Below are 26,575 nucleotides of genomic sequence, written 5' to 3'. Positions count from 1 at the left end.
ACAGAAATCCAAGTTAAAACCCACAAGGCTGGTTCATTATATAGGAGCAATTATAGACTCCAGATGTGCTCAGGCATTTCTTCCAACAGACAAATGCCTCAATCTAATTCCTTACTTTGTACGTGTCTTCACTCCTCATGTGTTTGTATCTGCTTTAACAGTCCAACATGTTTTAAGCACTGTGGTGTCCATGACTACTGTGGTTCAGCATGTTCGCCTCAAAATAAAATAACTCCAGGCATAGTTCCTAGCCTTGTTCAACCCATTGACAGACTGACCACATATGTCACTGCAAGTCACTCCAGAACTCGCCTCTCAGCTTGCATGGTGGCACTCCACTCAGAACCTGACGATGGGATGGCCCTTTCAACAACCCTGCCCACAAATCCAGGTTACTGCTGATGCCAGCCTTACTGGCTGGGATACCCATTGAAGATCCCTGCAAGTCCACTCCTGGTGGTCACAAAGAGAGAAACTCCTCCATATCAACAAGCTAGAACTCTTAACACTAATAAAAGCATGCAGAGCTTTCAAAAACCATCTTGTGGGCAAAATGATTCAAATAACCACAGACAACACCATCATGATGTATTATATTCACAGCCATCCACATTTATCAATCACTACAAATTGGACATTCGGCAGTATTCTGATGCTGCCTTTGGGCATGCTGTGTTATCATCAACCTTGGTATGACACCCTCCTCTGGGTATGGTAGCTTTTTAGTCACCCATAGTGTGATTCACAGAGGCCATGAAGAAGAACGATAGGTTACCTATCTGTAATTGTAGTTCTTCATGACCTCTGTGATTCACACGTCCCGACCCGGCCTCCCCACTGTCACACCCTTTTCTTTATGCGGCGGTTGACCTAACTAAAGGGAGAGCCTTGGCGCCAAGGTACGTACACCGGGGGGAGGGGTCTATGCTAATGTATTTTCCTTTGCTACCACAGAAGCTCTAGAATATTCCGAGGAGGCTCCGTGCATGCATGGATTATCCATAGTGTGAGTCACAGAGGTCAACTCAAAGAAGTACAATTACAGGTAGGTAACGTGTTGTTCTTAAAGCAGGGTGCAGAGGGAGGAAGAGAGAAGGAGAAGGTGAAAATACAACACCTGCTTGGGTTAAAATAGGCATTATGCTTTATTGTTTGAAATGGCATGCTATTTTGGTGTTATATGCAGATGAACCCTTGAGGGGGACAGGCCCTACCTCAGTTGTAGAGTACATACCTTGCATGTACTAGGTTCAGTCTCCAGAATCCTGCCTGATAGTCTCCTGCCTGAAACCCTGCCCCTCCCGAGAGTCACTGCTAGTCAGCGTTGACAAAATTGACTAGATGGACCTGTGGCATGAATTGTTATAAGGCAACTTCCTGTATTCGTGTGAAGTTCTGTACAGGCTGCCTACTGTGGCGTGGGGGAGGGGGAGAGACACCAGGGAGGAGGGCTTTCTTAAGACCAAATATAGTGAGAAGTGCTTAACTTGTTTTGCACCACTGCTCTGTGCTCAGCTGATACGCCAGCCTCAAAGATGAGCTGTGCTGTGAGCTTTTACTCCTAAGCAAAACTAGAAGGTTACTTCAAGGACAGTTCTGAATCCCTCAGCAGCATATTGCCAGTCTTCTGTCTACGATGCTTAACTAAGGTGCAACTAGAGTAGGCCCATTAGAATCAATGGAATTTAAGAAAGAGTTAACTCCAAATCCCAACTGATTCAGTGGGCCTACTATAATGAAACATACAGTGGTGCCTCGCTTAACGGGTGCTCTGTTTAGCGACGAAATCGCTTAGCGATGACTTTTTCGGAGCGTTTTTGCGCTTCGTTTAGCGATGGTCCCTATGGGCAATTTTCTCTTAGTGATGGTTGGGCCCATGCTTCGCATAGTGATTAAATTTTGGGCCCCCTGTTTCTCTTAACGATGGTTTAAACAGCCTCATGTTTGCGTTTTTTTAAATGTTTTCCTGTTATGTATAAAGTTAAAGTTTATTGTTTAAAATGTTTGAAATCATAAAGTGCACTTAATAAACCCTTTGTTAACCAAATTTGATTTTGTTCTGAATCTTTTTTAATTTGTTGTTGTATTTTCCCTCCCCCCCATTGAGATGCATTGAATAGGTTTCAGTGCATTTCAATTGGGGAACCGTGTTTCACTTAGCAATGTTTCCTATGGCGATTTTCGCTTAAGGATGGCAATTAGTTCCTATTGGAATGGATTGTCCGGTTTTCAATGCATTTCAATGGGAAACTGTGTTTCGCATAGCGATGAAATCGCTTAGCAGCAATTTTTTCTGAACGAATTAACATCGCTAAGCGAGGCGCCACTGTAGTCTACTAAGCAACAGGATTTCAGCCAGTGTCTAGAAGTTGATCAGCAGAAAGCTTCGTTTTGAGTGGCTCTAGTCAATTATTCAGTGGTATTTGGAATTTCGATTGTTGAAGAACAGTACATAAAGCCTTATAGCCAAAATGTAACTGCGTAGAAGGGGTGTTCTGCTCTCTGCTACCCTTGCCTTTGTAGGGGCTTCTTTAAAACATTCAATACATTTACCACCTTCAAGGAAGTCTCACTGTTGATGCAATGAGTAACTGTAGGCAGCGGGGCTGGTGTTCTGTGACCTATATTTGTTTTAGAAAAGAAAGCCCAACATTTCTAGCAGTTGCTGAATATATGTACTAGAATGTCCTTGAGTCCCAAAACACTTGTCAGCATTTCAAAACAACCAACATAGCAGTTATATTTCAGGATCATGAGACCACTTTCTTAAAATTTTATCTTCTAGCATGAAACTAGAGAAACATTACTAGGATTCAACATGGTGAATTATCGAGCCTGTAAGAATTTATGGAAAGCTTGTGTCGAACACCACACCTTTTTCCGGTTAGACAGACCACTGCCACCTCAGAAGAATTTTTTTGCACATTATTTTACTTTGGGGTCAAAGTTCCGGTACTGGTAAGTCTGGCTTACTACACATGTTTGTGGTCAAGGAATACTTACTTTGTTCATTTTATGGTTAAGGCCCAGAAAATAGAATGGAGGCAAGAATTTGAGATATCTGGGGAAATCTCCTGCATACCTTCCCAATATGCTGTACATACCCACAATTTTATTTATTTTTTAAAGAAAAGCAAAGGGCTCCCAGCATCCCCATCAAAATACCCATCAATACTTATGTACGTGGATGGGCAGTTATAGCCACACACAGTATTTAAACTCATGATGGAAGCAGCCTCGTAGTGGTGGCAACAGCTGCTTTCTTTCCTCCACTCTGTCTTAAAACCAGCAGGTAAAGCTTATCAAGAAAGGCAAAATAAGTACCTTAATTGACTTTGCAAATTCTCAGTGACCCTGAGATTCCCAGATGCCTAGGTCCTTTTTGGCTCTGCAGGAATCACTCGGGGCCACATTTGGAAATCTAACCGAGCCCTTCTCTCTGTTTCTCTCTCTCTTCTACTCTGGCATCTTGGAGATTTAGACACAGTCATGGAGTTGCACAGGAGATGCCCTAAGAGTTTGTGGACTCCTCCTTGTGGCCATGATGTGGGATTAGGGGGAGCGTGCAAGTCCACAGCTTGCCATGAACTGTGCTCATAACAATACACTTGGAAAAGAAGGCATTGTGTAGATGCTTTAGGTAGAAACTCTCAGGCAAAAATGCCTGATTGTAATGTATATTTTGTTTAGTGGCAAGGTTTGCTTAATTACAGAGTTACAGTATTACAATTTTAAACAGAGTACGTACCGGAATGATAGGAAAATGTGAGCTGTTATAGCCTGCTGCTGCCAGTTTGAAATCTGTGACTAGTATCTTGCTGCATCACCTAAGGAAAATTGTGTAAATACTCCTGCATCTCTGAAGGGTTCCTGTTGCATGTCAGCTGTGACTATGCTTTGGAGATTGGTTGTGTAACCGGTTGCTTTATTGGTTGTCCCATGAGGGCCTGCCAGAACAGAGGAAAACTTACCCAGTTGTCTCTAGGCTTCAGCCAGAATACTGGCCTTTAATTCAGTTCGTGTGAGAACTGTTCGTACAAATTCATTCAAACATAGAGAGTTAAGTTAATATTGCCTGCTGTACCTTTGCTACATCTAACATTGATTGATTTGGGAAGCTAAAAAAAATTCAGTTTTTATTTTTAGATTTTGATGTGTCAGTATTCTTCTATTAGATGAGGCAAAGTATGTCTGTGTCCATTTACTTTCTAATCTCAGCATTATAATTTGCTTTCAGTGGGAGAACTGAGGTCCAGTCTGTACAGTATGGTAAAGAAAAAGCTAATAAGGACAGGGTATTTGCCAGGTAAGCAGCTTAAGATTATTTGTATGCACATGATTATAGTGACTTATTTTACTTAGATTTCTTCCCTGTCCTCAAAATCATTTGGTTGCTATAGTCCAGTTCTGAAATTCCCTTCCCTCATGTGTGCCTAACACAGGAAGGGAAGGAAGACAATGTTTGCTGCTGTTTCCGCATGCCAGCTGGTTGAGACTGTACTTTGCACATAGAATGATCTGGAATCTTGATCAGCCAGAGTTCTTGATTGCACAGAGAGACTTTCACATGTCAGTACACATGTCTGGACCTATTATCTGTAGTAGAATAAGCTTCTTGGGAACAAAGAATGAACAGGGAATTTAGTCTGGTCCTAGGGGAACCTCTTTCCTCTCTAATACCTGTTCTTATGCTTGCTGGAGGACAAACTGCTGTCAGTCTAGTAGAATTGGCCCAGAAACTAGCATTAGTCTCAGACTAGCTGGGTAACTTCTATGCCTTTGTCCTAAATAGGGAAGGATCATTATAGGGCCCCCAGGAGAGAGAACAATTGAGATATTAGGTTGTAACCTAGAATGAAGCTTTATTAAAAGATAGTAATGTAGAAAATCACAGTGAAGTCACTAAGGGCTATCCCAGTAGAGAGAAAGGAAGAGCAGCAGTGAGACAAGGCAGCGCATCTGTAACAAGGCAGATTGAACAAGAAGAAGAAGAGAGGGAAGAAATGAACTGGAATATCGGGTAGAAGGGTCTAGGTATAAGCAAAAACATCTGTTTATTCTTGTAATTTGCTAACATGCACAGACAGGAAGGGAGAGACATAGATTCTTAGTGAGGCAATACATTCAGAAATTAAATGACAGCAGGCATTGCTAAACTATAGTATTGCTGTCACAGAAAGCACAGGTAAAAGAATATGTATAAAGCTACAGCTTCCAGGGATCACCTGTTTTGAGTGTCTCGATCCAGGAGTGCTCTCACAAACTGCTTAGTTTAGGACTTCAGTAGCCAAAACCAAAAATATTTGCTGGAACTGCGGTCCAGGGGGCTAAAAGAGAAGAGGAGCTAGTGCTGTTTTCTAAATGTAGTCAGTAGAGGTTAAGTGCTATGTGTGTTTGGTATTAAGTGGACGATTATAAAATGTAAGAGCAGGTGCAGGAGTGTTTCAAGGGTGTGGCAAAGCCACATTGGCAGTATGATAGCTTAAGCAATGTGTTTGATGGTGTACATTAAAATAAATCCCAGGTAGGCAGCCAACATCTACCTTTCCCATACATCCATGCATGGCAACATGGGGAATGGCTGTTATGAGTTATGATAGTGCTCTTCTGTTTCAGTGCAGTTTAGTTGGTCAGATCCATCATCTTTGCCTTTTATTCTTAAAGTTGGCAACATAGCAACTACAAACAGGTTATTTGGAAGATAAGAAACCAATGGAAACATGTGAACAAAACGGAGGGTTTGTTGCCCTTTTAATAGTTGTGTAGAGGATGGACCTTTGGCAGGCATACACATTTTTTTGAAATTTCATACTCCTGGTATCTACAGTACTTTGGAGATTTATCTTGTCCCTTGTTATTTTGTAAACAATTTTGCATAATCTAGCTAATGTTGAATTTAAATCTCTGCAATCCTTTAAGCTATCTAAAAGTAAACCAAAGAAATAATAAAACTCTAAGTAATAAGTTTTGCCTGGACACTTAGTAGAAGAGGAAGTCATAGACCTGTGGCAGAGAAGAATATATTGCTGCAGTGTGGTAACTCTTTCTTTGAAATTTCCACAAAGAACAGGAAGTTTGTTAACAGCCAGGAGTGGGTGAGGCTATGAGGTTAAAACAGTTAACAATCAAGCATTCAAAATATAGCTTCACAGTTAGATGCTTTTGTTCTTCGTTATCAACTTCTAAGAATCCTATTTGCTGATAAACTTTCTAGTTGGTATTTCAGGTGAGTGTTGTGAACAGCATTGTCTCTAGAAAGAGGACACAAGTCTCACCTTACAGAATGTAGGCATCTTTATTCATGTAACGTTTGTTTTGGGTTTTTTTAAATATGGTCAATTATGTGAATAATATTAATGCTCTTTAGAAAGGAATAGGTTAGCTGTTTGCATATTGATGTCACCATCATATTTTCATAGAACATAAGGATTAAGCCTTGAGTAACTACAATACATGTTGATGGTGAATTAGCTAATCCTTTGCATGATACTTCTTTTAAATCAGTTCCAGGAATGTTTGTTGTCAAGATTTTTTTTTAAATTACTAACACCATGCAGCTATGCTCATGTTAGATCTGCAGTTTTATCAATTAGAAATCATTCAACTAAGTCAATAGAAAATAAGCTTAAATTGAATTTATGTCAATATGTATCTTTCTTTTGGGGGTACATATGTATATATATTTCTTCTTTACACTGTTTATTTTTAAAACAGTAGAATTAGTACCATTTTGATCCTGATTGGGCTCCTGCCTTGTTCTTTAATGCAACTGTTCGTTTTTTGAAAGCTGTAAACCTAGGACCTATCTACACAATTGATAATAAAATTTATAAATACCAATAAGCAAAAGCAGCTTTAGGTAAGAGATTATTGGGAGAAGAGAAGCTGAAAGAAAGGAGGAATATGCCTAATCCCTTTGCCTGTTTTGCACTGCATTCTCCTTTTGTAAGTTTTATCCTTCATTACACATGTACATCCTGTCTGAATTGGCCCCTTAGTAGTGCGGAACCATAGAAGGAAAGGATGGTATTGATCCTGATTCTGCCTTTGAGATAATAGCAGGCAGTAATTGGCTTATTCTTATTTATGAATCCAGTGCCACTCATACATTATGTTTTAGTTTTGTTATCTTTTGAGTAAAAGTCATTTCAAGCAGTCTGTAAAACAGTTTCAATCCTCGGATGAAATGTACCATTCTCTGGGCATAGGAAATCTAGTATCATCTGCCATCTATTCCCAGTCATGCCTTCAGTGCATTTGTAGACATATCTCTCTGGTATTTATGCATGGATACTGATTTGTTGTAGATCCCCAAGTAAACCTCTGGCTCGCAAACTGATAAGTGGGATGGACTGGGAGGTTGTCAGCAGGAATTCACTGACTGATGACCGGTTAGAAACACAAAGCTTACCATCACGTTCTCCACCTGGAACACCTAATCAGTAAGTAGCAATAAACAGCTGCTTGGGAACTAGTTGCGTTTTGTTCTTATTAGTCAAAGGAAGTAGACTGATTAAGATCCCCATGTATGTATATTCTGAGACTGTAGGGTCACGAAATGAGAAGGCTGATAGGTTAGGTGATCACCAGATAATTAGGATAGCAAATAGTCTTAGAGAAGTTAAAGAAGTCAGCCACACACGCAGGGATGTCTGATAGGCCCTGACTGCCTAAGAGCCATACTACAGATTACAATGGTTTTTAAAAGTATTTTTGATTGTCCACATCTGTTTTGATTTAAACACAGCAGTGAAGCCCTGATCCTGGTTGTGTTCTATGCCTACGTTGGAGTGCCACACCAGTTCCATGTCAGCAGTCTCTTTCCCTACTCCACTACTGCTAGCATTGGAAACTACTATTTACCTCAGGCAGCATGTTTGGGTAGCAAATAACAGCAGAGGGAGCAAGAAACTAACATCTGGAGCACCAGATCAATGTCCCACAGCTGCTTTTTCTTTGGGATAAAAGTGGTTGGTGTAAGCAAACATTTTGAAAACAAGCTTTCAGGAAACTGTTTTTCAGCCCTTATTGTACTATGTGCTTTGAGAGTAGGTACATGAAATAATTTTGAGCAAGTGATGAGTCTGCTATGAAAGTTTTTCCCACCATAAAATATGATGCTGTGAGTGGTAAATATCATTTATCATATTAGGGCTAGCCTTTTTTCTTTTTTTCCATTTTCTCTCCCTTTTTAAAACTTTGATGGCAATATGGTGGTTAGACTATAACTTTCCTTTAAAATCTGGGTTTATAAATATTTGGCGAGTGAGTCATTTAGGTCTCGAACGGTTATGAATGGGTGTTTCAAACAGTGCCAAAAAAAAAAAAAAAACACAAGAGAAGAAGCCCGGGTTGAATGATTCTCCTGTGACATTAGGAATAAATTGACTGGTTTTTTTCTTGGTCCCTTTCACTCACACATTGGTTCTGTGTTTGCACAGAATTGTTTGGAATCTTCTGGAGGCAAGTTTAAAGGTTTTTGGCAGGAGCCCTGCCTGCCCAAGAGTGCACTACCCAGAATTCATGCCCCTCCCTTTAGTTCATTTTTGTCCCCCCTGGTATCCACAGTATGTTCAGAACTTTTCCTGATCTGAGTTTTCCCTTGAAGGGGTTTCTTTGACATTTTCCCTTACAGATTCCCTTAACTACTCTTTGGCTTCCCCAACTAGCTTCATCATCATACTCTTGGATATGACTTTGAACCGTATGACAATTCTCATAAACCCATGACCTCCAAAGGTTTCTTTAAAAAGTGTATTCAGTACGATCGCAAGACCCCACAAAGCAACAGCCATTGTTTGTGTCTATTTCACTTGGGAAAATGTTGTAGTTAAGTGGCAGCAGTCTCGCCAAACCTGCCCTCCAAAATAGGCAAAGTAGGCTCTGAACTTTTAGATAGGGAAAAGCCTTAAGGCTTTGGAGCAAGCTAAGTACATGGAGCCCCTGTTAGCATCAGTTTGTTTTTGCCACCTCAAGATTTATCCAACTCCTGCCATTGATGCCACCATTGATATTGTCATAGTCTTCCACATCAACCACTCTCACCACACACCCATCCATTATCGTAGGCCAATGAAAGCTATCACAGCCTAGAAAGTAAACTTCATCTCAAGATTGTAGAACTCACTTTTTTTTATTTTGACATGAGTTTGTTTTCTCCTTTGACAAGGGCTACTGGCTGTTGTTACTCTGCATTCCACAACTCCACCCTTTTGTGACCACCCTCACTCATACTTGCCAATGTAGGCCTCAATTTTGACAGACATTTGGGTATTTCATATTGTCCAACAGGATTACTCTATATAGTTTCACACTTCTATCTGCAGGACACATTTCTGTTACCCACTCATCAGACGCACTATGTCAAGAGATCTTCCTTCTTGATGAGGGACCTATAAAATAAATAAATAAATAAATAAATAAATAAAAATATAATATCTGCCTATCTGGTCTTGCCCTTCTTCTGTTTCACAGGTGTTTGCCCTGTCCTTGTCCTCCAAGAGCTATTATATAGACAGGTGGTTCTCATACTTGGGTCCTCAGATGTTTTTTGACTGCAACTGCCAGAAATACTGACCAGCACAGCAAGTGGTGAAGGCTTCTGGGAATTGCAGTCCAAGAACATCTGGGGACCCCAGTATGAGAACCACTGATATAGACATCCCAAGGTTCCATGTGGTTACTCTGCCAACAATCCTCCCTCTCTTTTGCCATGGAGAGGGAGGATTGTCACCACCTGCCCTTCTTATAGGCTTCAGTTTTCAGTTATGCCATTTTCCAGGTTCTGTTTTGCTTTAGCTACTGCCTTGAGAGTTTTCATAAAATGCCCATTAGTTATCACCACCCACCTTTGCACTCTTGGTGTTGTGGTCGAAGCTCAGATATAAAAGATTGCACGCAATCCTGTGCAGAGGCAGAACAGCCCATGTGTATGAGTGCACAAATGACCACTCAAAGAGCCACAGCTACAGGTAAGCAACCTGTTCTTTCTGACCAAATCACAAAATTATTCTAATGGATTTTTTTCATTGTTTGAGTTTTGGCATTTCTGGAACAATTCCCATGTATACATACATACAGTGGTGCCTCGCTAGACAGTTACCCCTCATGACAGTTTTCATCGACTTTTTGCGATCGCTGTAGTGATTCGCAAAACAGTGATTCCTGTGGAGGAATTTCGCTAGACAATGTTTGGTCCCTGCTTCGCAAACTGATTTTCGCTAGACAACGATTTTGACAGCTCCCTCCGCACTCGCAAAACAGGTGTTTTCAGGACCTAAGCTTCACAAGACAGCAATTTAAACAGCTGATCGACAGTTCGCACAGCGGCTTTCCTATGGCCGATTTTCGCTAGACAACCACGATTCTTCCCTATTGAAATGCATTAAACAGGTTTCAATGCATTCCAATGGGGAAATGCTTTTCGTTAGACAATGATTTCACTAAACAGCGATTTCAGTGGAACAGATTATCATCGTCTAGCGAGGCACCACTGTACGTACATACGTACATACATACAGACAGACAGACATAACGAAAAAGATTAATAGAGTTCTGCACTATTTGAGACCTTGCAGGAATGGAAAATAATGTGCACCTGTGGCCATCTGTGTGTTTATAGGTGGTTTTCATGAAGCTTTGTAGAACTGTGTCATGATACCTACCATCTACATGCTAAATAAATTTAAGTATTTCCAATAATTGTTTCCTTGTGTCTAAAGATGTTGGTTATCAATTATTGTGTTTCCTTTCACATGTTGCTGAAATAGATTCCATAATGCTGTATCACTGATGGAGAATTTATCCCACCTAAATCAAAGGAAAGCAATAAACTCATGCATCTGCAATGTTAGATGGTAGAATTTATAGAAAGTGACAATATATTTCTTCAAAGTGTATAAATGCAAATTAAATTTAACATAAAGCTTGTACATTTTTTCTAATACACTTGCCATTACTGAACAACGGTTTGTTTCCTGTTCAGTCGCATTTCTACATTTACTCAAGAGGGAAATCGTTTACGGCCATCTTCAGTTGGACATCTAGTGGACCACATGGTTCATACTTCGCCAAGTGAGGTTTTTGCAAATCATCGATCTCCTTCTTCCACACAGGCCAACAGCATCATTCTGGAATCATCGCCGTAAGTTTGATTTTATGACTCCCTTACTTTACAGAAGCACATACAGGTTTTTAAACCCTTCTCCTAGCAATTGTTTTCATTTTTACCATAGAGTCAGCTGATGGCCATCACCTTTTGTATTTGGTATTTAATAATAATAATAATAATAATAATAATAATAATAATAATAATAATAATAATAATAATAATAATAATAATAATAATAATAATAATAATAATAGTGTGTGATCATGTTGATTCCAACTTATGATGACCCTTATAGAGGCTTTCCAGCTGTAAAGTATTCACAGATTGATAGGCAAAAACTGCTATAGCATCAGGCTCCTGTTTTTTAAATAAGCAGAATAAAAAAGTTGTTGGATAAAAGTGCATTATGAATCAGGATTTGGTATGGTTTAAAATGCATCTGACATAAACAGTTTCTCTCAGCAGTAACAACACACCGCAAATCCTGTTTGTAATAAGGAAATAATACTTACCTAACCGGCTAGACTTTTAAAAAAATGATATTACCGAAACAGTGTAGAAAAAGCATAAGTACTTCCCAAATATGTGATAAGTAATGGGTCTTGTAGTCACCAACACCACATTCAGATGACCACCAAGCAGATTGCCTATTGGGAAACTACAGCAAGGTGCTGCTGACAATGATATTTTAAGGAGTCAAACAAATTTTGTCCAACTTAGTCAAATGTACCAAAATAGTGTTGACACAGTGGATTCTTACCCAGGTGTTGAGGTAGATTCCAATCATGATCCTTTTTCACAGTTTGCCACCTCAAATTAAATAAAACACAACAGATCAAAACAGAAAAAGCATAGAAATTAAATAGCTGTGCACAACTGTATATACTGTTGTTAAAGGAGGAACCCACAAAGGCATCACAGAGATCACAAACTGAAATGCTATTTGCTGTAAAGTAAGTGGATGTCACTAATAGCAACCTCAAAAATATGGATGTAAATGGAAAGAAGTGGAAGACAGAAGGAATTTCAGAGCTAATGGAGGAAAGACCGAAAAGAGAGAGAGATGACATCAAACAGAAAGAATGCAGCCAAGGGAGGGGGTTGGAGAGTTGGTAAGGGGAGTGATGAATGACTCTTTGCAGCGAAGCAGGGTAGCAGTATGCCTTAAAGAGGCTGTAGTAAGACTACTGTTAACCATTCTTGAATCCAAATGTACTAAATAATAACTGGTCTGTTTCCAGTATTCATTTTGAAATGTTTGGTGGCTTCTCAACCTCAGGCAGTCTTAAACGATGCACGTAATCTAAGGGAGGGTCTTCACTGTCCGTTTTTGGTGGAGGGGGAGGAACGATATGCGGTTTGGTGTGATCCTTGTATCCAAATGGCATATCTCTTCTCCTGTGGAATCTTCAAGACTCCTGGGCTTTCTTGGCAATTGTGAAAAGCAGCTCTTCCCCCAATCTCTCCTTATTCTCTCCTGAAAACTTCAGGCTAAGTTCCTGGGCCAGCAGAGGAGAACTTGTCCCAAATGGTACGTTAATTTGGAGTACTCATGCTGTGGATCCAGCTCTCTTGCATGTTTCCATTGTTAAACAGTCATCCGATGGGAGTGGGTGGGATGACTGGATTCTACTCAGAAGTAGAGATGGGGATATTCATATATGTATATGAATATCCCCACACAGGTGACATTAACAAGGGTCCAGCCCCATGGGGCTGGATGGTCCACTCACCGATCCACCATGGATATGGACGACACAATTATATGAATGGCTCTGCAGCTCACTACTCCTGGCAGGAGGTGGGAAGACAACCCTCACTGCAAGGTCGAAGAGTGGTGAGCGGATTCCATACTGTGATGCCCTTGGTAGAATCCTGCCATCTGTGTCCGCGTCAGATCAGTGAATGGACCGTCCAGCTCCATGGGGTTGGACCCTCGTTAACACCACCTGTGCAGGGATATTCGTATACGAATACCCCATCTCTACTCAAAAGTATTTGCCCTGGAGATCAGATGAACTTGACTTCCAGTAAACAGGTCTTTCATGTTCCTGCTATCTGAAGCTAAGAAAGGTCCATCTCAGAGATGCAGGGGGCTTCCCTTTGCTCTAAGGAAGGACAGAGTTTGTGGGGATTTGACTTTTGCAAATGGCACATTTAGGAGTGGATTTTCTTTGCAACTGAAGAGGTGATGGGCTAGATTGCATTTATTGCCTGGTTGCAGCCCAATCCAACCTGGGTTTACTCAGAAGTAAGTTTTGCTCATTTGAGTGGTCTTCATCCTAAATATGTGTGAATTGCATGGTAGCAGAAATTAATTTCACAGTCTTAGGGCAAGGATTGATTTTTATTCTGGCTCCCAGCAGTCACAGACACTGGGAATGGACTAAACTAGAAGCTACCAACCTGTACCAAAAAGTAGAATCTCTTGATGGGCTCAGAAAGATGCTGGTTGGGATGCCCTGGTGGGGGAAATTGGTTTATGCACCATGTGCTTTCTGGGGAAAGGAGCAAACCAATCTGCCCCCCTAATGCACCAAACAGTGGGTCAAATGCCCCTCTAAATGAGCTCTAAGTTTTTTCAGTCTCATCATAAACTTTATTACAGGCAACAGTAAAAAAGAACCATTTGAAAAAAGGATTTATTGTGAGATGTTGTGTATGAGGGAGATGGAATAAAATCTAAGAAATCCATAAGCACATAAAATGCAACTAGTGGAGAAAAGAAGAGGAAAATATGTATATGCATATGTGGCAAAAACACTTCTAATAAAAAAAATTATTTTTCTCTGCCTAATTAGGAACTATGTTAGCATTTTACAAAACATGCTGTACACAGACATATGGAGCATAAACAGAGCCTACTAGCGTAGGGTGTTTTCCTTTTTTAATTTGATTAAGCAGATTTCTTAATTCAGTAATACAGAGAACTGTTTTGACTGCCAAATAGTATGCTTCCACATCCATTGTCTAAGCATTCATAAGGAAACACAAAGCCAACTGGGCAAATATAAAGCAGGGAAATTTTTGCCCAAGGCTTCGTTGCTAGTTCTCACAATTTATTATGGTAATACAGTATGTTACACTCACAACTACAGGGTTACTGTAACTAGTCCAGATGTTAGCATATTGTTTGACACAGCGTTTTTTATGCACAAGCTTTATATGTACATGTAATAAACTTCAGTGTTTTGCCTTTATTGCTTTTTTAAGTCAAAATAATTTGAGCTTGATTTTTGCCATATATGTGATGCATGATAAACAAAGTGTCCTTTCCAGAAGTTGAGCAGAACACAGATGAGACCAGAAGATGTGTCACCTACTGATTTGTGAGAACGTAAAGGAGAACCAATATGAGTTTGTCAAACAGTTGTGTATTTCTCTAGGTTTTATTAGGCCACATAAAGAATGCATTCATAGGTTTGTTAGCTTGACATGTTAACGGTGATTCAGTGGCTGATAAAGTAGTAGATTGCAACTGGAGTAGGCCCATTGAAGTTGGGATTTAGTGAGTCTGATACCTGTGTAAGTTCCGTTGATACAGTGGGCCTACTTTAGTTGCAACGTGCTACTGGATTTCAACCAATGACAGCTGCAGTTATCATCTTTAACTTGAACACATTGCCCGAGATAATCCTGTTGTTTAGCAGTAGTAAGTTGAGTAAGCCATTGAATCAATGCAACTTATGAAGAGTTGACTGACCAAATTCCAGTTGATTCAGTGGGCCTACTCTAGTACAGCTTACTATGATACACAATAGGTTTTCTGTTGTTATATTGTAAGAGCCAGTTTTACAGTATAGATAAGCAACCTGCCTTTGGGTTTCTGATCTACCACTTGTTTTTGTAGATTAATTATCAAATAAGCTACTGATGAGAGAGCCCCAAAATATGTCAACATAGTGGTAGAGAGCAGGCCAGATTTACTTATGTCCTCTGCCAGATGTATTTGGGTTTAAGCAAGGACAAATTTCAAAAATCAAGTAAACAATACAATTGAAAAAAAATACATTAGCACATTAAAGACTAACAGATGAATTACAGTATGAGCTTTCATACATTAAATTCACTTTCATAGTAACAAAGAGTGTAATAGTTAGGTCAGAAATTTGTATATATGTAGTACATGATATACATGATATCATCAGCTTCTCATAGAAAAATTCTAGCTTAAGCTGAAGAGAGTAGGAAAAACCACTGGGCTACTCAGGTATAATCTAAACCAAATCCCTTATGAATACACAGTGGAAGTAAAGAACAGATTTAAGGAACTAGATTTGGTGGACAGAGTGCCTGAAGAACTTTGGATAGAGGCTCGTAACATTGTACAGCAACAAAAACCATCCCAAAGAAAAGGAAATGCAAGAAAGCAAAGTGGCTGTCCAATGAGGCCTTAGAAATAGCAGAGAGGAGAAGGGAAACAAAATGCAAGGGAGATAGGGAAAGCTACAGAAAATTGAATGCAGACTTCCAAAGAATAGCAAGGAGAGACAAGAGGGCCTTCTTAAATGAACAATGCAATGAAATAGAGGAAAATAACAGAAAAGGAAAAACCATAGATCTGTTCAGGAAAATTGGAGATATTAGAGGAATATTTTGTGCAAAGATGAACATGATAAAGGACAAAAATGGGAGGGACCTAACAGAAGCAGAAGACATCAAAAAGAGGTGGCAAGAATACACAGAGGAATTATACCAGAAAGATTTGGATGTCCCAGACAACCCAGATAGTGTAGCTTGCTGACCTTGAGCCAGACATCCTGGAGAATGAAGTCAAATGGGCTTCAAAAAGAATGGCTAACAACAAGGCCAGTGAAGGTGATGGCATTCCAGTTGAACTATTTTCAAGATGACGCTGTTAAAGTGCTACACTCAATATGCCAGCAAGTTTGGAAAACTCAGCAGTGGCCAGAGGATTGGAGAAAATCAGTTTACATCTCAATCCCAAAGAAGGGCATTCTGCTAAAGAATGCTCCAACTACCGTACAACTGCACTCATTTCACACGCTAGCAAGGTTATGTTCAAAATCCTACAAGGTAGGCTTCAGCAGTATGTGGATTGAGAACTCCCAGAAGTACAAGCTGGATTCCGAAGAGGCAGAGGAACTCGAGATCAAATTGCTAACATGCGCTGGATTATGGAAAAAGCTAGAGAGTTCCAGAAAAATATCTACTTCTGCTTCATTGACTATGCAAAATCCTTTGACTGTGTGGACCACAGCAAACTATGGCAAGTCCTTAAAGAAATGGGAGTGCCTGACCACCTTATCTATCTCCTGAGGAACCTATAGGTGGGACAGGAAGCAACAGTTAGAACTGGATATGGAACAACTGATTGGTTCAAAATTGGGAAAGGAGTACGACAAGGCTGTATTCTGTCCCCCAGCTTATTTAACTTACCGTATTTTTTGCTCCATAAGACGCTCCGGATCTTAAGACACACATAATTTTTAGAGGGGTTAAACAGGGAAAATATATTCTGAACCAAATAGTGTAATAAAATATTTAATACACTATAACAGAATAACATTTGAACCATGTAAAGTGAACAGCAGTCAACAGTGGCATTAAGAACCATTACCACTGTCATTAATAAATGGAGAGACTTAAGGATTTGTGTACTCATGTACCATAAATTTAATTCAAGTACATATAGACCATTATCAGCCAGTGATAAGACCTATACCACGCTACCTATATTTTACATTTCCTTTCATCCACCTCCTCCCCATGCTTATAGAAATGACAGATGAGATTGTTGTGCAACTCTGCCCATCTACAGCTCAATCCTATATTAAATTAGAAATGGTTTGTCTGATTGGGCACTGCATTGAGAGGTCCCTTTTAGTTGTGTGGAGGATAAATAGTGGAATTAAACTATTTAACAACTGGTTTTCCTTATTTACTTTAGGTTATGCAAAAGAACAGCAACACAAAGCTTAACCTGATCCCATTCACCAGCAGTAGCACATGCTCAGCATAAGACCAAATCTCCATTTTCTGACATAATTGAATGTTTATAGCATGCAAGGCACAACACACAAAGCCAGGAACAATGTTCTTGACCAGCCAAAAAAACTGAAAACAAACTATAGTAACTGAAATCAGGAAGCAGGTACTGTAATCCAGTTAGAAGTCACGAGGCACAGTTAGTTTCCTTGCTGCAACACCCTTTGGAAATACATTCTCTATTAGATGCCCAGAACTAGTTGAAAAGTTTGCCAGTTGAATCCAAATTTCCCATAGAAATACATTGAAAAAGGTCAGAAACTTTAAAAAACCTAAAAGAAATTCACTTACCAGGTACTTGTAGACTGAGCCTGGCTCTTCACAGTGCCTTGGTAGACCCCAGAACAGCCAAAAAAGAGCCCCAAACAGCTAAATGCCAGCAGGCAGCCTGCAGACGGCAGCCATTTTGTGCTCTTGTCCATTCCTGCCCTTTCCCCACCTAACAGCTGATCAGCTGCTTCCCAGGCAAGCAGGTTTCAACTCAAACGGAGCACCTTTTAATCCAAACAGGGTTTAACTCAAAACAAGAAGCTTTTTAAAGAAAAACAAGCAGCTCTCTAACTGCTTGGACTAGCAAGGAAGCAGAGAAGCAGCATGTTCACTAACTGAAAGTTTCGATTTCCCCTGCTTTCCCCGCCTTCCCCACATATTAGGTATGCTAATATATGTGCACTGGAGGATTGTGGGAGGAACATCTAGCCCCTGATGGGGGTCCTGTGGGGCACCCCAAAACACTGAGGAGCTCTCCGGCCTCTTTCAGCACTGGGGCTGTGCAACCCTGTTCTGATCAGGAGGTGCAGCCAGGCGGTCACCATGCCTTTTGAGGGCAGGGCACACAAAGGGCCAGGAGGCTTAGGGGCCATTCAAACTCAGACCTGGCACGGAAGGTACCATTCTTGTAAGAGTGGTTTTCCCGGGGTAAGGCTCATCTATTGCACTTCAGATGAGCTGACCCTGTGATTTCCCCAAATGTGGGAAAATCAACTGCCTAAATGGGGGACTGTGTTTCTGGTTTCCCCTGGTTTTTATAGAATCACTCCTTCCCCTTTGGTCCTTGGCTGTTTGCATTGCTTGCTGCCACAGGCCTGTTTGCCTTGCTGGTTTTCCAGTTGAGCTGCAGGGAGCAGATCTTGGAAAGCCAGCAGTGCAGAATGCTGAGGTCTGAACAGCAAGCAGTCTCTGCTGCCAGTTCAGAGGCCTCCTGGCATGGCAGTGGGAGGCTTTTGGGTGGTGGTGGCTGAACCCTGGGTTATTTGCATTCACTCCATAAGACGCATGTACTTTTCCTCCCACCTTTTTGGAGAGAAAAAGTGCGTCTTATGGAGCGAAAAATACGGTATATGCAGAATACATCATGTGAAAGGCTGGACTGGAGTAAGCCCAAGGCGGAATTAAGATTGCCGGAAGAAATATCAACAACCTCCGATATGCAGATGATACCACTCTGATGGCAGAAAGTGAGGAGGAATTAAAGAACCTTGTAACGAGGGTGAACGAGGAGAGTGCAAAAAACAGTCTGAAACTCAGCATCAAAAAAACTAAGATAATGGCCACTGGTCCCATCACCTCCTAGGAAATGGAAGGGGAAGATATGGAGGCAGTGACAGATTTTATTTTCTTGGGCTCCATGATCACTGCAGATGGAGACAGCAGCCACGAAATTAAAAGACACCTGCTTCTTGGGAGGAAAGCGATGACAAACCATGACAGCATCTTAAAAGGCAGAGACATCACCTTGCCAGCAAAAGTCCGAATAGTCAAAGCTATGGTTTTTCCTGTCGTGATGCATGGAAGTGAGAGCTGGACCATAAAGAAAGCTGACCGCCGAAGAATTGATGCCTTTGAATTGTGGTGCTGGAGGAGGCTCTTGAGAGTCCCCTGGACTGCAGGGAGAACAAACCTATCCATTTTGAAGGAAATCAACCCTGAGTGCTCACTGGAAGGACAGATCCTGAAGCTGAAGCTCCAGTACTTTGGCCATCTCATGAGAAGAGAAGACTCCTTGGAAAAGACCTTGATGTTAGGAAAGTGATGGCAAAAGGAGAAGGGGATGACAGAGGATGAGATGGCTGGACCGTGTCTGCGAAGCAACTTACATGAATTTGACACAACTCCGGGAGGCAGTGGAAGATAGGAGGGCCTGATGTGCTCTGGTCCATGGGGTCACGAAGAGTCAGACACGACTAAACGAACGAGCGAGTACATGATAGAGGAGTTGGAACCAAGTGATATGGGGAGAAAGAAGATTTTTTTAAAAAAAGATAATGAGTTTTCTAAGTGGAATTATTTACCCCCAAAAAATAACATGCAGAATTCTAATTTCCAAAAAACAAAAACAAGTGCCCCAACAAAACAAAAAACCCAGGATGCTCTGTATTGACACCAGTTTTTATTATATGACCTAATTTGGAGGCATTATGAGCAGAGTACTTTGTCCTAGAGAAAATATGTCTGTGAGGGTGGGTTCCAACTGTATTAGGACTGACATGTAAATATGAGTAGATAAATAGGTACCACCACGGTGGGATGGTAACAGCGTTCCATGTCTAGTCGTGCTGTCCATGTGACCACGGAAACTGTCTATGGACAAAGTGCTGGCTCTACAGCTTGGAAATGGGTGATGAGCACAGTCCCCTAGAGTTAGACACAACTGGACTAAATGTCAAGGGGAACATTTACCTTTACCTATGTACATTATAGAATACAGGAATACTTGCATTTTTATGTACTGTATCTAGTATAATTGTATTCTTATATATTGGGATGAGCAACATGCAAGTTGCTTTTGTCCCTGGCAAAAACAAAAGTCCCTGCATTTTCACATTAAAATGGCCTTCTGTTTTTAGAGAATTATGCTTCTAAAACGCTCTGTATCAGTAAATATATAACGTATTTTTTGGACTATAAGACACACTTTTTCCTCCAAAGAAAGTGTGGGGGAAAGTGTGTGCGCCTTATGGAGTGAATACGGTAAAAAAGGGTGCAATTTTAATTCTAACTGTAGGTGGCGTAAGAGGCTGCTTCTTGGTAGTTCTTTTGCCCCAACAGTTAGGAAAAAGCTGCGGAGGAAGGTCAGGTAAGCTCCCGGAGGTCTACGTGGGGGTGGGGTGGCGATTTCAGCCTGCTAAGCCCATGGGGGGTGGTGGTGGAAGATGGCTGGGAAGGGAAGGGAAGGTGGCAGTTTTGACCTTTCCCAGCAGTTTTCCACCCCCCACGGGCCTAGCAGGCTGAAATCGCTACCTTACCTTCCCAGCCATGTTCCACACACACCCCACGGGCCTAGCAGGCCAAAATCGCCACCTTCCCTTCCCATCCATCTTCCACCCACCCACCCCCACGGGCCTAGCCAAAATTGCCAGAATAGTTTTTTCCTGTTTTGCTCCCCCCAAAATTAGGTGCTTCTTATGCAGAGCTGCGTCTTATGGAGTGAAAAATAGGTTAGTTTTTCTGGAATCGAATGTGTCCTGTTTCACTTCAAATTGCTGCTATAAAGAATCGAGCTTGTGGAGGAGTCAAGACAGTGAAAGTGGCTTCCAGTCTCACTGAAACTGTCCATTGGTGCTATATGCTAATAGCAGTCTCATCTAATCTAATGCTAATAGCAGTTTATGTGGAATCTTTTAAAATTAAAATGGCACCATCCATCTGCAAGAGAAAGTTTTCATTTGGCTTAGGAAAATTTCACTGTTTGCAGAACTTGGGAGGAAAAGGAATGGAAAGTTTGGGGAAATCTCATAATGGCAAGAGAGAGAGAAAGTAAAAAAAAAAAAGCTCATTGACATTGAACATGGTCACAGGGCATAGAGTGGTGACAGAAGTAGGAATAGGAACAGAAAACTGAGGGGAAAACTATTGGGTGGCTATGAGCCTTGTGGCTCGGTGGTTAAACTGTAGTACTACAGCCAAAACTCTGCTCACAACCTGGTTCAAATCTCAGGTAGCAGGCTCGAGGTTCACTCAGCCTTCTGTCCTTCTGAGATTGGTAAACTGAGTATCCACCTCAGGGGGAGGGGGGGCAATATGTAGCCTACATAATTAAAAATTATAAACCACTTAGAGGGTATTTTTAAGTGCTATGGGGCAGTATATAAGCAGTGTACTTTTTTTCTAAGTCAGGTTCTGATTTGACAGCACATCACAACAACATGAAGCTCAGAGCTTTCAAAATATTTTTTCTTATATTTATGTAGTTCTCAAGAGACTCCTGTAGATGGGCAACCGCCTGCACTGCCACCTAAACAGTCTAAAAAGAACAGTTGGAACCAGATTCATTATTCACACTCTCAACCGGATTTGGATAACCATATAAATGAAACATATGATGATGAATCTTCCTCATCTCCTGAAAAGTCCTTGGTAAGTCCACAGCTATTTCAAACTTTTTTGTCTCTTTTGAATTAAGACTCTCCTTTGAGGAAGTTCAGTTTATTGGAATCAATAGAATTCAACTACAGTAAGTTACATATCTGTTTAAAAAAGAAATATAACTAATACATAGGTTACATGTAACAATGTTTTGTGTTCTCTAACATTGCATCCACAATGCAGCTGTGAATTATTTTCTTTCATGTGTTAATTTAGAATAATAGTTGTGCACAAAGCTAAATATTCAAGGAGAACAGCATTATTGTCTTCCATTGGTGTTGGTGTTGTATAATTCATAATAACCTTACTTGCACATATTGCATATCCATCAGATGAGACACAGAACATTTTATTTATGTATTATTTATTTATTTAAAATATTTCTATGCCGCCTTTCTCCCGAAAAGAAACCAAGGTACTTACATTACTAAAACAGTATTTAAAAGCTAAAGCAGTAAGTATACAAATATTTAAAAAGAATTATACAGCTACTATATTAAAATGATAATTAAGATCAATATTAAAACACATTTAAAACCAGAGCACAACAGTCCATTTAAAACTGCTGTCAGACCACCAGTCATTAAGGAAAAACCTGCCTGAAGAAAAAGGTCTTTGCCTGCGTGCAGAAGGACAGCAAAGATGGGGTCAACCTAGCTTCCTGCAGGAGGGAGTTCCAGAGTCAGGCGGCAACAACAGAGAAGGCCCTCTTGTACATTAGTAAACCCATAGTTAAAGTGCATTCATTGACAGTGCAGTAGTAATTGTTCACCCGCTTGACATCTGGTTCTGTAATACTAGAACTTTATCCCTGAGTAAATTCTAGTGGGGAACAAGGAATGTGAAGCTCTGCACCCTTATGTTGTTGTTTAGTCATTAAGTCTTGTCCGACTCTTCGTGATCCCATGGACCAGAGCACGGCAGACTCTGGTCTTCCATGCCTCCTGCCTTCCACTGTCTTCTCTGTTTCCTCTGCCCCTTTGAAATCCATCTTGTACTTCCGGGAGTTCTCGGTCCACATACTGCTGAAGCCTACCTTGTAGGATTTTAAGCATAACCTTGCTAGTGTGTGAAATGAGTGCAGTTGTACGGTAGTTGGAGCATTCTTTAGCAGAATGCCCTTCTTTGGGATTGAGATGTAAACTGATTTTCTCCAATCCTCTGGCCACTGCTGAGTTTTCCAAACTTGCTGGCATATTGAGTGTAGCACTTTAACAGCGTCATCTTGAAAATAGTTCAACTGGAATGCCATCACCTTCACTGGCCTTGTTGTTAGCCATTCTTTTTGAAGCCCATTTGACTTCATTCTCCAGGATGTCTGGCTCAAGGTCAGCAAGCTACACTATCTGGGTTGTCTGGGACATCCAAATCTTTCTGGTATAATTCCTCTGTGTATTCTTGCCACCTCTTTTTATTTATTTATTTATTTATTTATTTATTGTATTTATAACCCTCCTATCTAGTCATTTCAACCACTCTAGGCGGCTAGAGTCTTTGATGTCTTCTGCTTCTGTTAGGTCCCTCCCATTTTTGTTCTTTATCATTTCCCTCTTTGCACAAAACGTTCCTTTAATATCTCCAATTTTCTTGAAGAGATCTCTAGTTTTTCCCTTTCTATTATTTTCCTTCATATCTTTGTACTGTTCATTTAAGAAGGCCCCTTGTCTCTCCTTGCTATTCTTTAGAAGTCTGCATTCAATTTTCTGTAACTTTCCCTATCTCCCCTGCATTTTGTTTCCCTTCTCTGCTATTTGTAAGGCCTTGTTGGACAGCCACTTTGCTTTCTTGCATTTCCTTTTCTTTGGGATGGTTTTTGTTGCTGCCTCCTGTGCAATGTTATGAGCCTCCATCCAAAGTTCTTCAGGCACTCTGTCCACCAAATCTAGTCCTTAAACCTGTTCTTCACTTCCACTGTGTATTCGTAAGGGATTTGGTTTAGATTATACCTGAGTAACCCAGTGGTTTTTCCTACTATCTTCAGTTTAAACTTGAATTTTGCTATGAGAAGCTGATGATCCGAGCCACGATCAGCTCCAGGTCTTGTTTTTGCTGACTGTATAGAGCTTCACCATCTTTGGCTCCAGAGAACATAATCAATCTGATTTCGGTATGGCCCATCTGGTGATTTCCATGCGTAGAGTCGCCTCTTGTGTTGTTGGAAAAGAGTGTTTGTGATGACCAGCTTGTTCTCTTGACAAAACTCTATTACCCTTTGCCCTGCTTCATTTTGAATTCCAAGGCCAGACTTCCCTGTTGTTCCTTTTATCTCTTGACTCCCTACTTGAGCATTCCAGTCCCCTGTAACGAGAAGAACATCTTTCTTTGGTATCAGTTCTAGAAGGTGTTGTAAGTCTTCATAGAATTGGTCAATTTTAGCCTCTTCAGCCTCGGTGGTTGTTGCATAAACTTGGACGACTGTGATGTTGAAAGGTCTGCTTTGGATTCATATTGAAATCTTTCTCACATTTTTGAGATTGTATCCCGGTACAGCTTTTCCCACTCTTTTGTTGACTATGAGGGCTACTTCATTTCTTCTACAGGATTCTTGCCCACAATAGTAGATATAATAATCGTCTAAATTGAATTTGCCCATTCCTCACCATTTTATGTTCACTGACACCCAGGATGTCAATGTTTATTCTTGCCATCTCCTGTTTGACCACCTCCAGCTTCCCAAGGTTCATAGATCTTACATTCCAGGTTCCTGTGCAGTATTTTTCTTTGCAGCATCGGACTTTTCTTTCACTTCCAGGCACGTCCGCAGCTGAGCATCCTTTCGGCTTTGGCCCAACTACTTCATTAGCTATGTTGCTACTTGTACTTGTCCTCCGCTCTTCCTCAGTAGCATGTTGGACGCCTTCCAACCTGAGGGGCTCATATTCCAGCGTCATATCTTTTAGCCGTTTGTTTCTGTTCATGGGGTTTTCTTGGCAAAGATTCTGGAGTGGCTTGCCAATTCCTGCTCCAGGTGGATCGTGTTTAGTCAGAACTCTCCACTATGTCCGGTCCGTCTTGGGTGTCCCTGCACGGCATAGCCCATAGCTTCTCTGAATTACTCAAGCCCCTTCGCCACGACAAGGCAGCAATCCATGCAGGGGATTGTGTGCACCCTTATACACACACATAAAAGAAAAAACAGGGGGACCTGTTTTGGGATATATTGGTTATCTCTGGTTATATCTATCCACTAAGGGAGGGAAATTCTCTTTTCCTTTGCAGTAGTCAGATTGGAAAGGTTGGAGGATTCTCGAGAAAAGTTAATGGATAGCATACATAGAAAGGGGAGGAGGGAAAGGAGAAGTCCCACTAGGTGAATAGAAGTCCATTTGTGCAGTGTTGAATGGCACCCACATTAGGTCACAAATGACAGGTCTCTTTTCCCTTTTGTAATTTGCTGTTACTGTTTCAGTCAAAAGCTGTGGCTGAAGTCCAGTAGTAGTGTATCAGTCAGTAGAAGTTACAGAGGAGATAATTAAACAAATCCCCGCTGATTGAGTAGGCCTACAGTGGACCCTTGACTTACAGATGGCTTGACTTACAGACTTTTTGAGTTACAGATTTCTCTGGCCGCAAAATTTAGGTTTGACTTGCAGACTGAGATTTGACTTACAGACCAGAAAAAAACCAAAATGGAACAAAAACGGCCTGTTACGGGATTAATCGGTTTTCAATGCACTGTAGGTCAATGGAGACTTGACTTACAGACTTTGTGACTTGAGAACCGCCTTCCAATACGGATTAAGTTCTCAAGTCAAGACCCCACTGTACTCTAGTTGTGACTCACTTCTGGACTTCAGCCAATAGTTAAATTAGGTGCATCAATTAGTTTTCTGTTGCTGAGCAATTTGATCAAAATTTTCAATCTCAGATTCTAAAGAAATTTGGAATTAGACGGCAATATTATTAGATTACAATTTGTTTTTCTATTTTCAGCCCAATGGCGGGATTCCCCATGACAATCTGGTTCTAATCAGAATGAGACCAGATGAAAATGGAAGATTTGGTTTCAATGTTAAGGTATTAATAAAACCTATTCTTTCATATCTTACAATAGGTATAGTGGCTTTACACTCCTTCACTATTTCCCTTTTTTTTAAAGGGTGGGTATGACCAGAAGATGCCAGTTATAGTGTCCAGAGTGGCTCCAGGAACACCTGTAAGTTATAAGATAAAGTTTTTAGTGATATTTGTTTTGATAGACAGTTATATGTTCAGGTTCATTTCCTTGTGTATATATCTGCAAAACATTCCACTGGTGTTCAGAGGATTTTAATATACAATCATCAGCCCTTTGATAATATAGAATAAATAATAATAATAATAACAATGTGTCATTAGGTCAGTTCTGACTTATGGCAACCCTTTATGGTATCATAAACTTCTGAAAAATATTCTTTATATATTTCATGCTTTTCTTGCTATTATTCTGTTCATCTTTCTTTCTGAACATCATGTTGTCAATATATATTTTCTTAATTATCTTGGGTCCTTGCAGATTCTATGAAAAGCTGGGAAATAAATGAAACAAATAATCAGCAAGGAACAATCATTCTGAGATTCCATTGCCAGTAATATTTTGTGATAGTTTTATTCTGAAATTGTATTAGTGGCTATAGTACATTTATTTATTTATTTATTTATTTATTTATTTATTTATTTATTTATTTATTTATTTATTTATTTATTTATTTATTTATTTAACTTATATGCCGCCCACGCTACCCAAAGGTCTCTGGGCAGCTTACAACAATTTAAATATATAGTGCTAGACCATGATTTATTAGAGCAATAGCCAATGTACCCTCTAATTTTCATCCCTGCTGGGCAGGGCTCCACCTCTGTCTCATGCGACTCTGCCCCTGTGTGCATGTGACTCCTCCCCCTGTGTGCTGGGTTCTGTCGCAGCTGTGTGGAGGGACGCAGAGTCGTGCGCACATGCATGCATGCCCAGCTTAGCAGGAACCTTGCCTATAGCCTCTTCCTTCACGAGGTGTAGATGAGAATTTTCTGCTTTTCTTCCAGCATAATCACTGATTATAATCATTGTCTGATTAATGAAAACAGAAAAGTTTCAGGAAATATGGTAGGCAG

At 40.5% G+C, this 26,575-nt stretch overlaps 1 protein-coding gene and 1 pseudogene across 2 annotated transcripts in view; both read left to right on the top strand.

Annotated features, from left to right (window-relative positions):
- The window catches only part of PTPN4 (protein tyrosine phosphatase non-receptor type 4), a 149,968-nt gene that overhangs the window by 77,512 nt on the left and 45,881 nt on the right, over nt 1–26,575 (top strand). The window contains exons 12-18 of one of the 2 annotated variants that reach the window (XM_020805515.3): nt 2,786–2,958; nt 4,238–4,306; nt 7,308–7,442; nt 10,985–11,143; nt 21,310–21,475; nt 25,418–25,501; nt 25,584–25,640. In XM_020805515.3, the coding sequence (XP_020661174.1) occupies nt 2,786–2,958; nt 4,238–4,306; nt 7,308–7,442; nt 10,985–11,143; nt 21,310–21,475; nt 25,418–25,501; nt 25,584–25,640 (843 nt within the window). The remainder of the gene's footprint in view (nt 1–2,785; nt 2,959–4,237; nt 4,307–7,307; nt 7,443–10,984; nt 11,144–21,309; nt 21,476–25,417; nt 25,502–25,583; nt 25,641–26,575) is intronic. The other variant, XM_072985244.2, reaches the window with a different exon arrangement.
- LOC140703566 (U1 spliceosomal RNA) lies at nt 17,987–18,140 on the top strand (annotated as a pseudogene).

Source organism: Pogona vitticeps, chromosome 1, assembly GCF_051106095.1.
Source record: "Pogona vitticeps strain Pit_001003342236 chromosome 1, PviZW2.1, whole genome shotgun sequence".
Classification (NCBI taxonomy): domain Eukaryota; kingdom Metazoa; phylum Chordata; class Lepidosauria; order Squamata; family Agamidae; genus Pogona; species Pogona vitticeps.
This window is presented reverse-complemented; position numbering and strand designations above follow the sequence as displayed.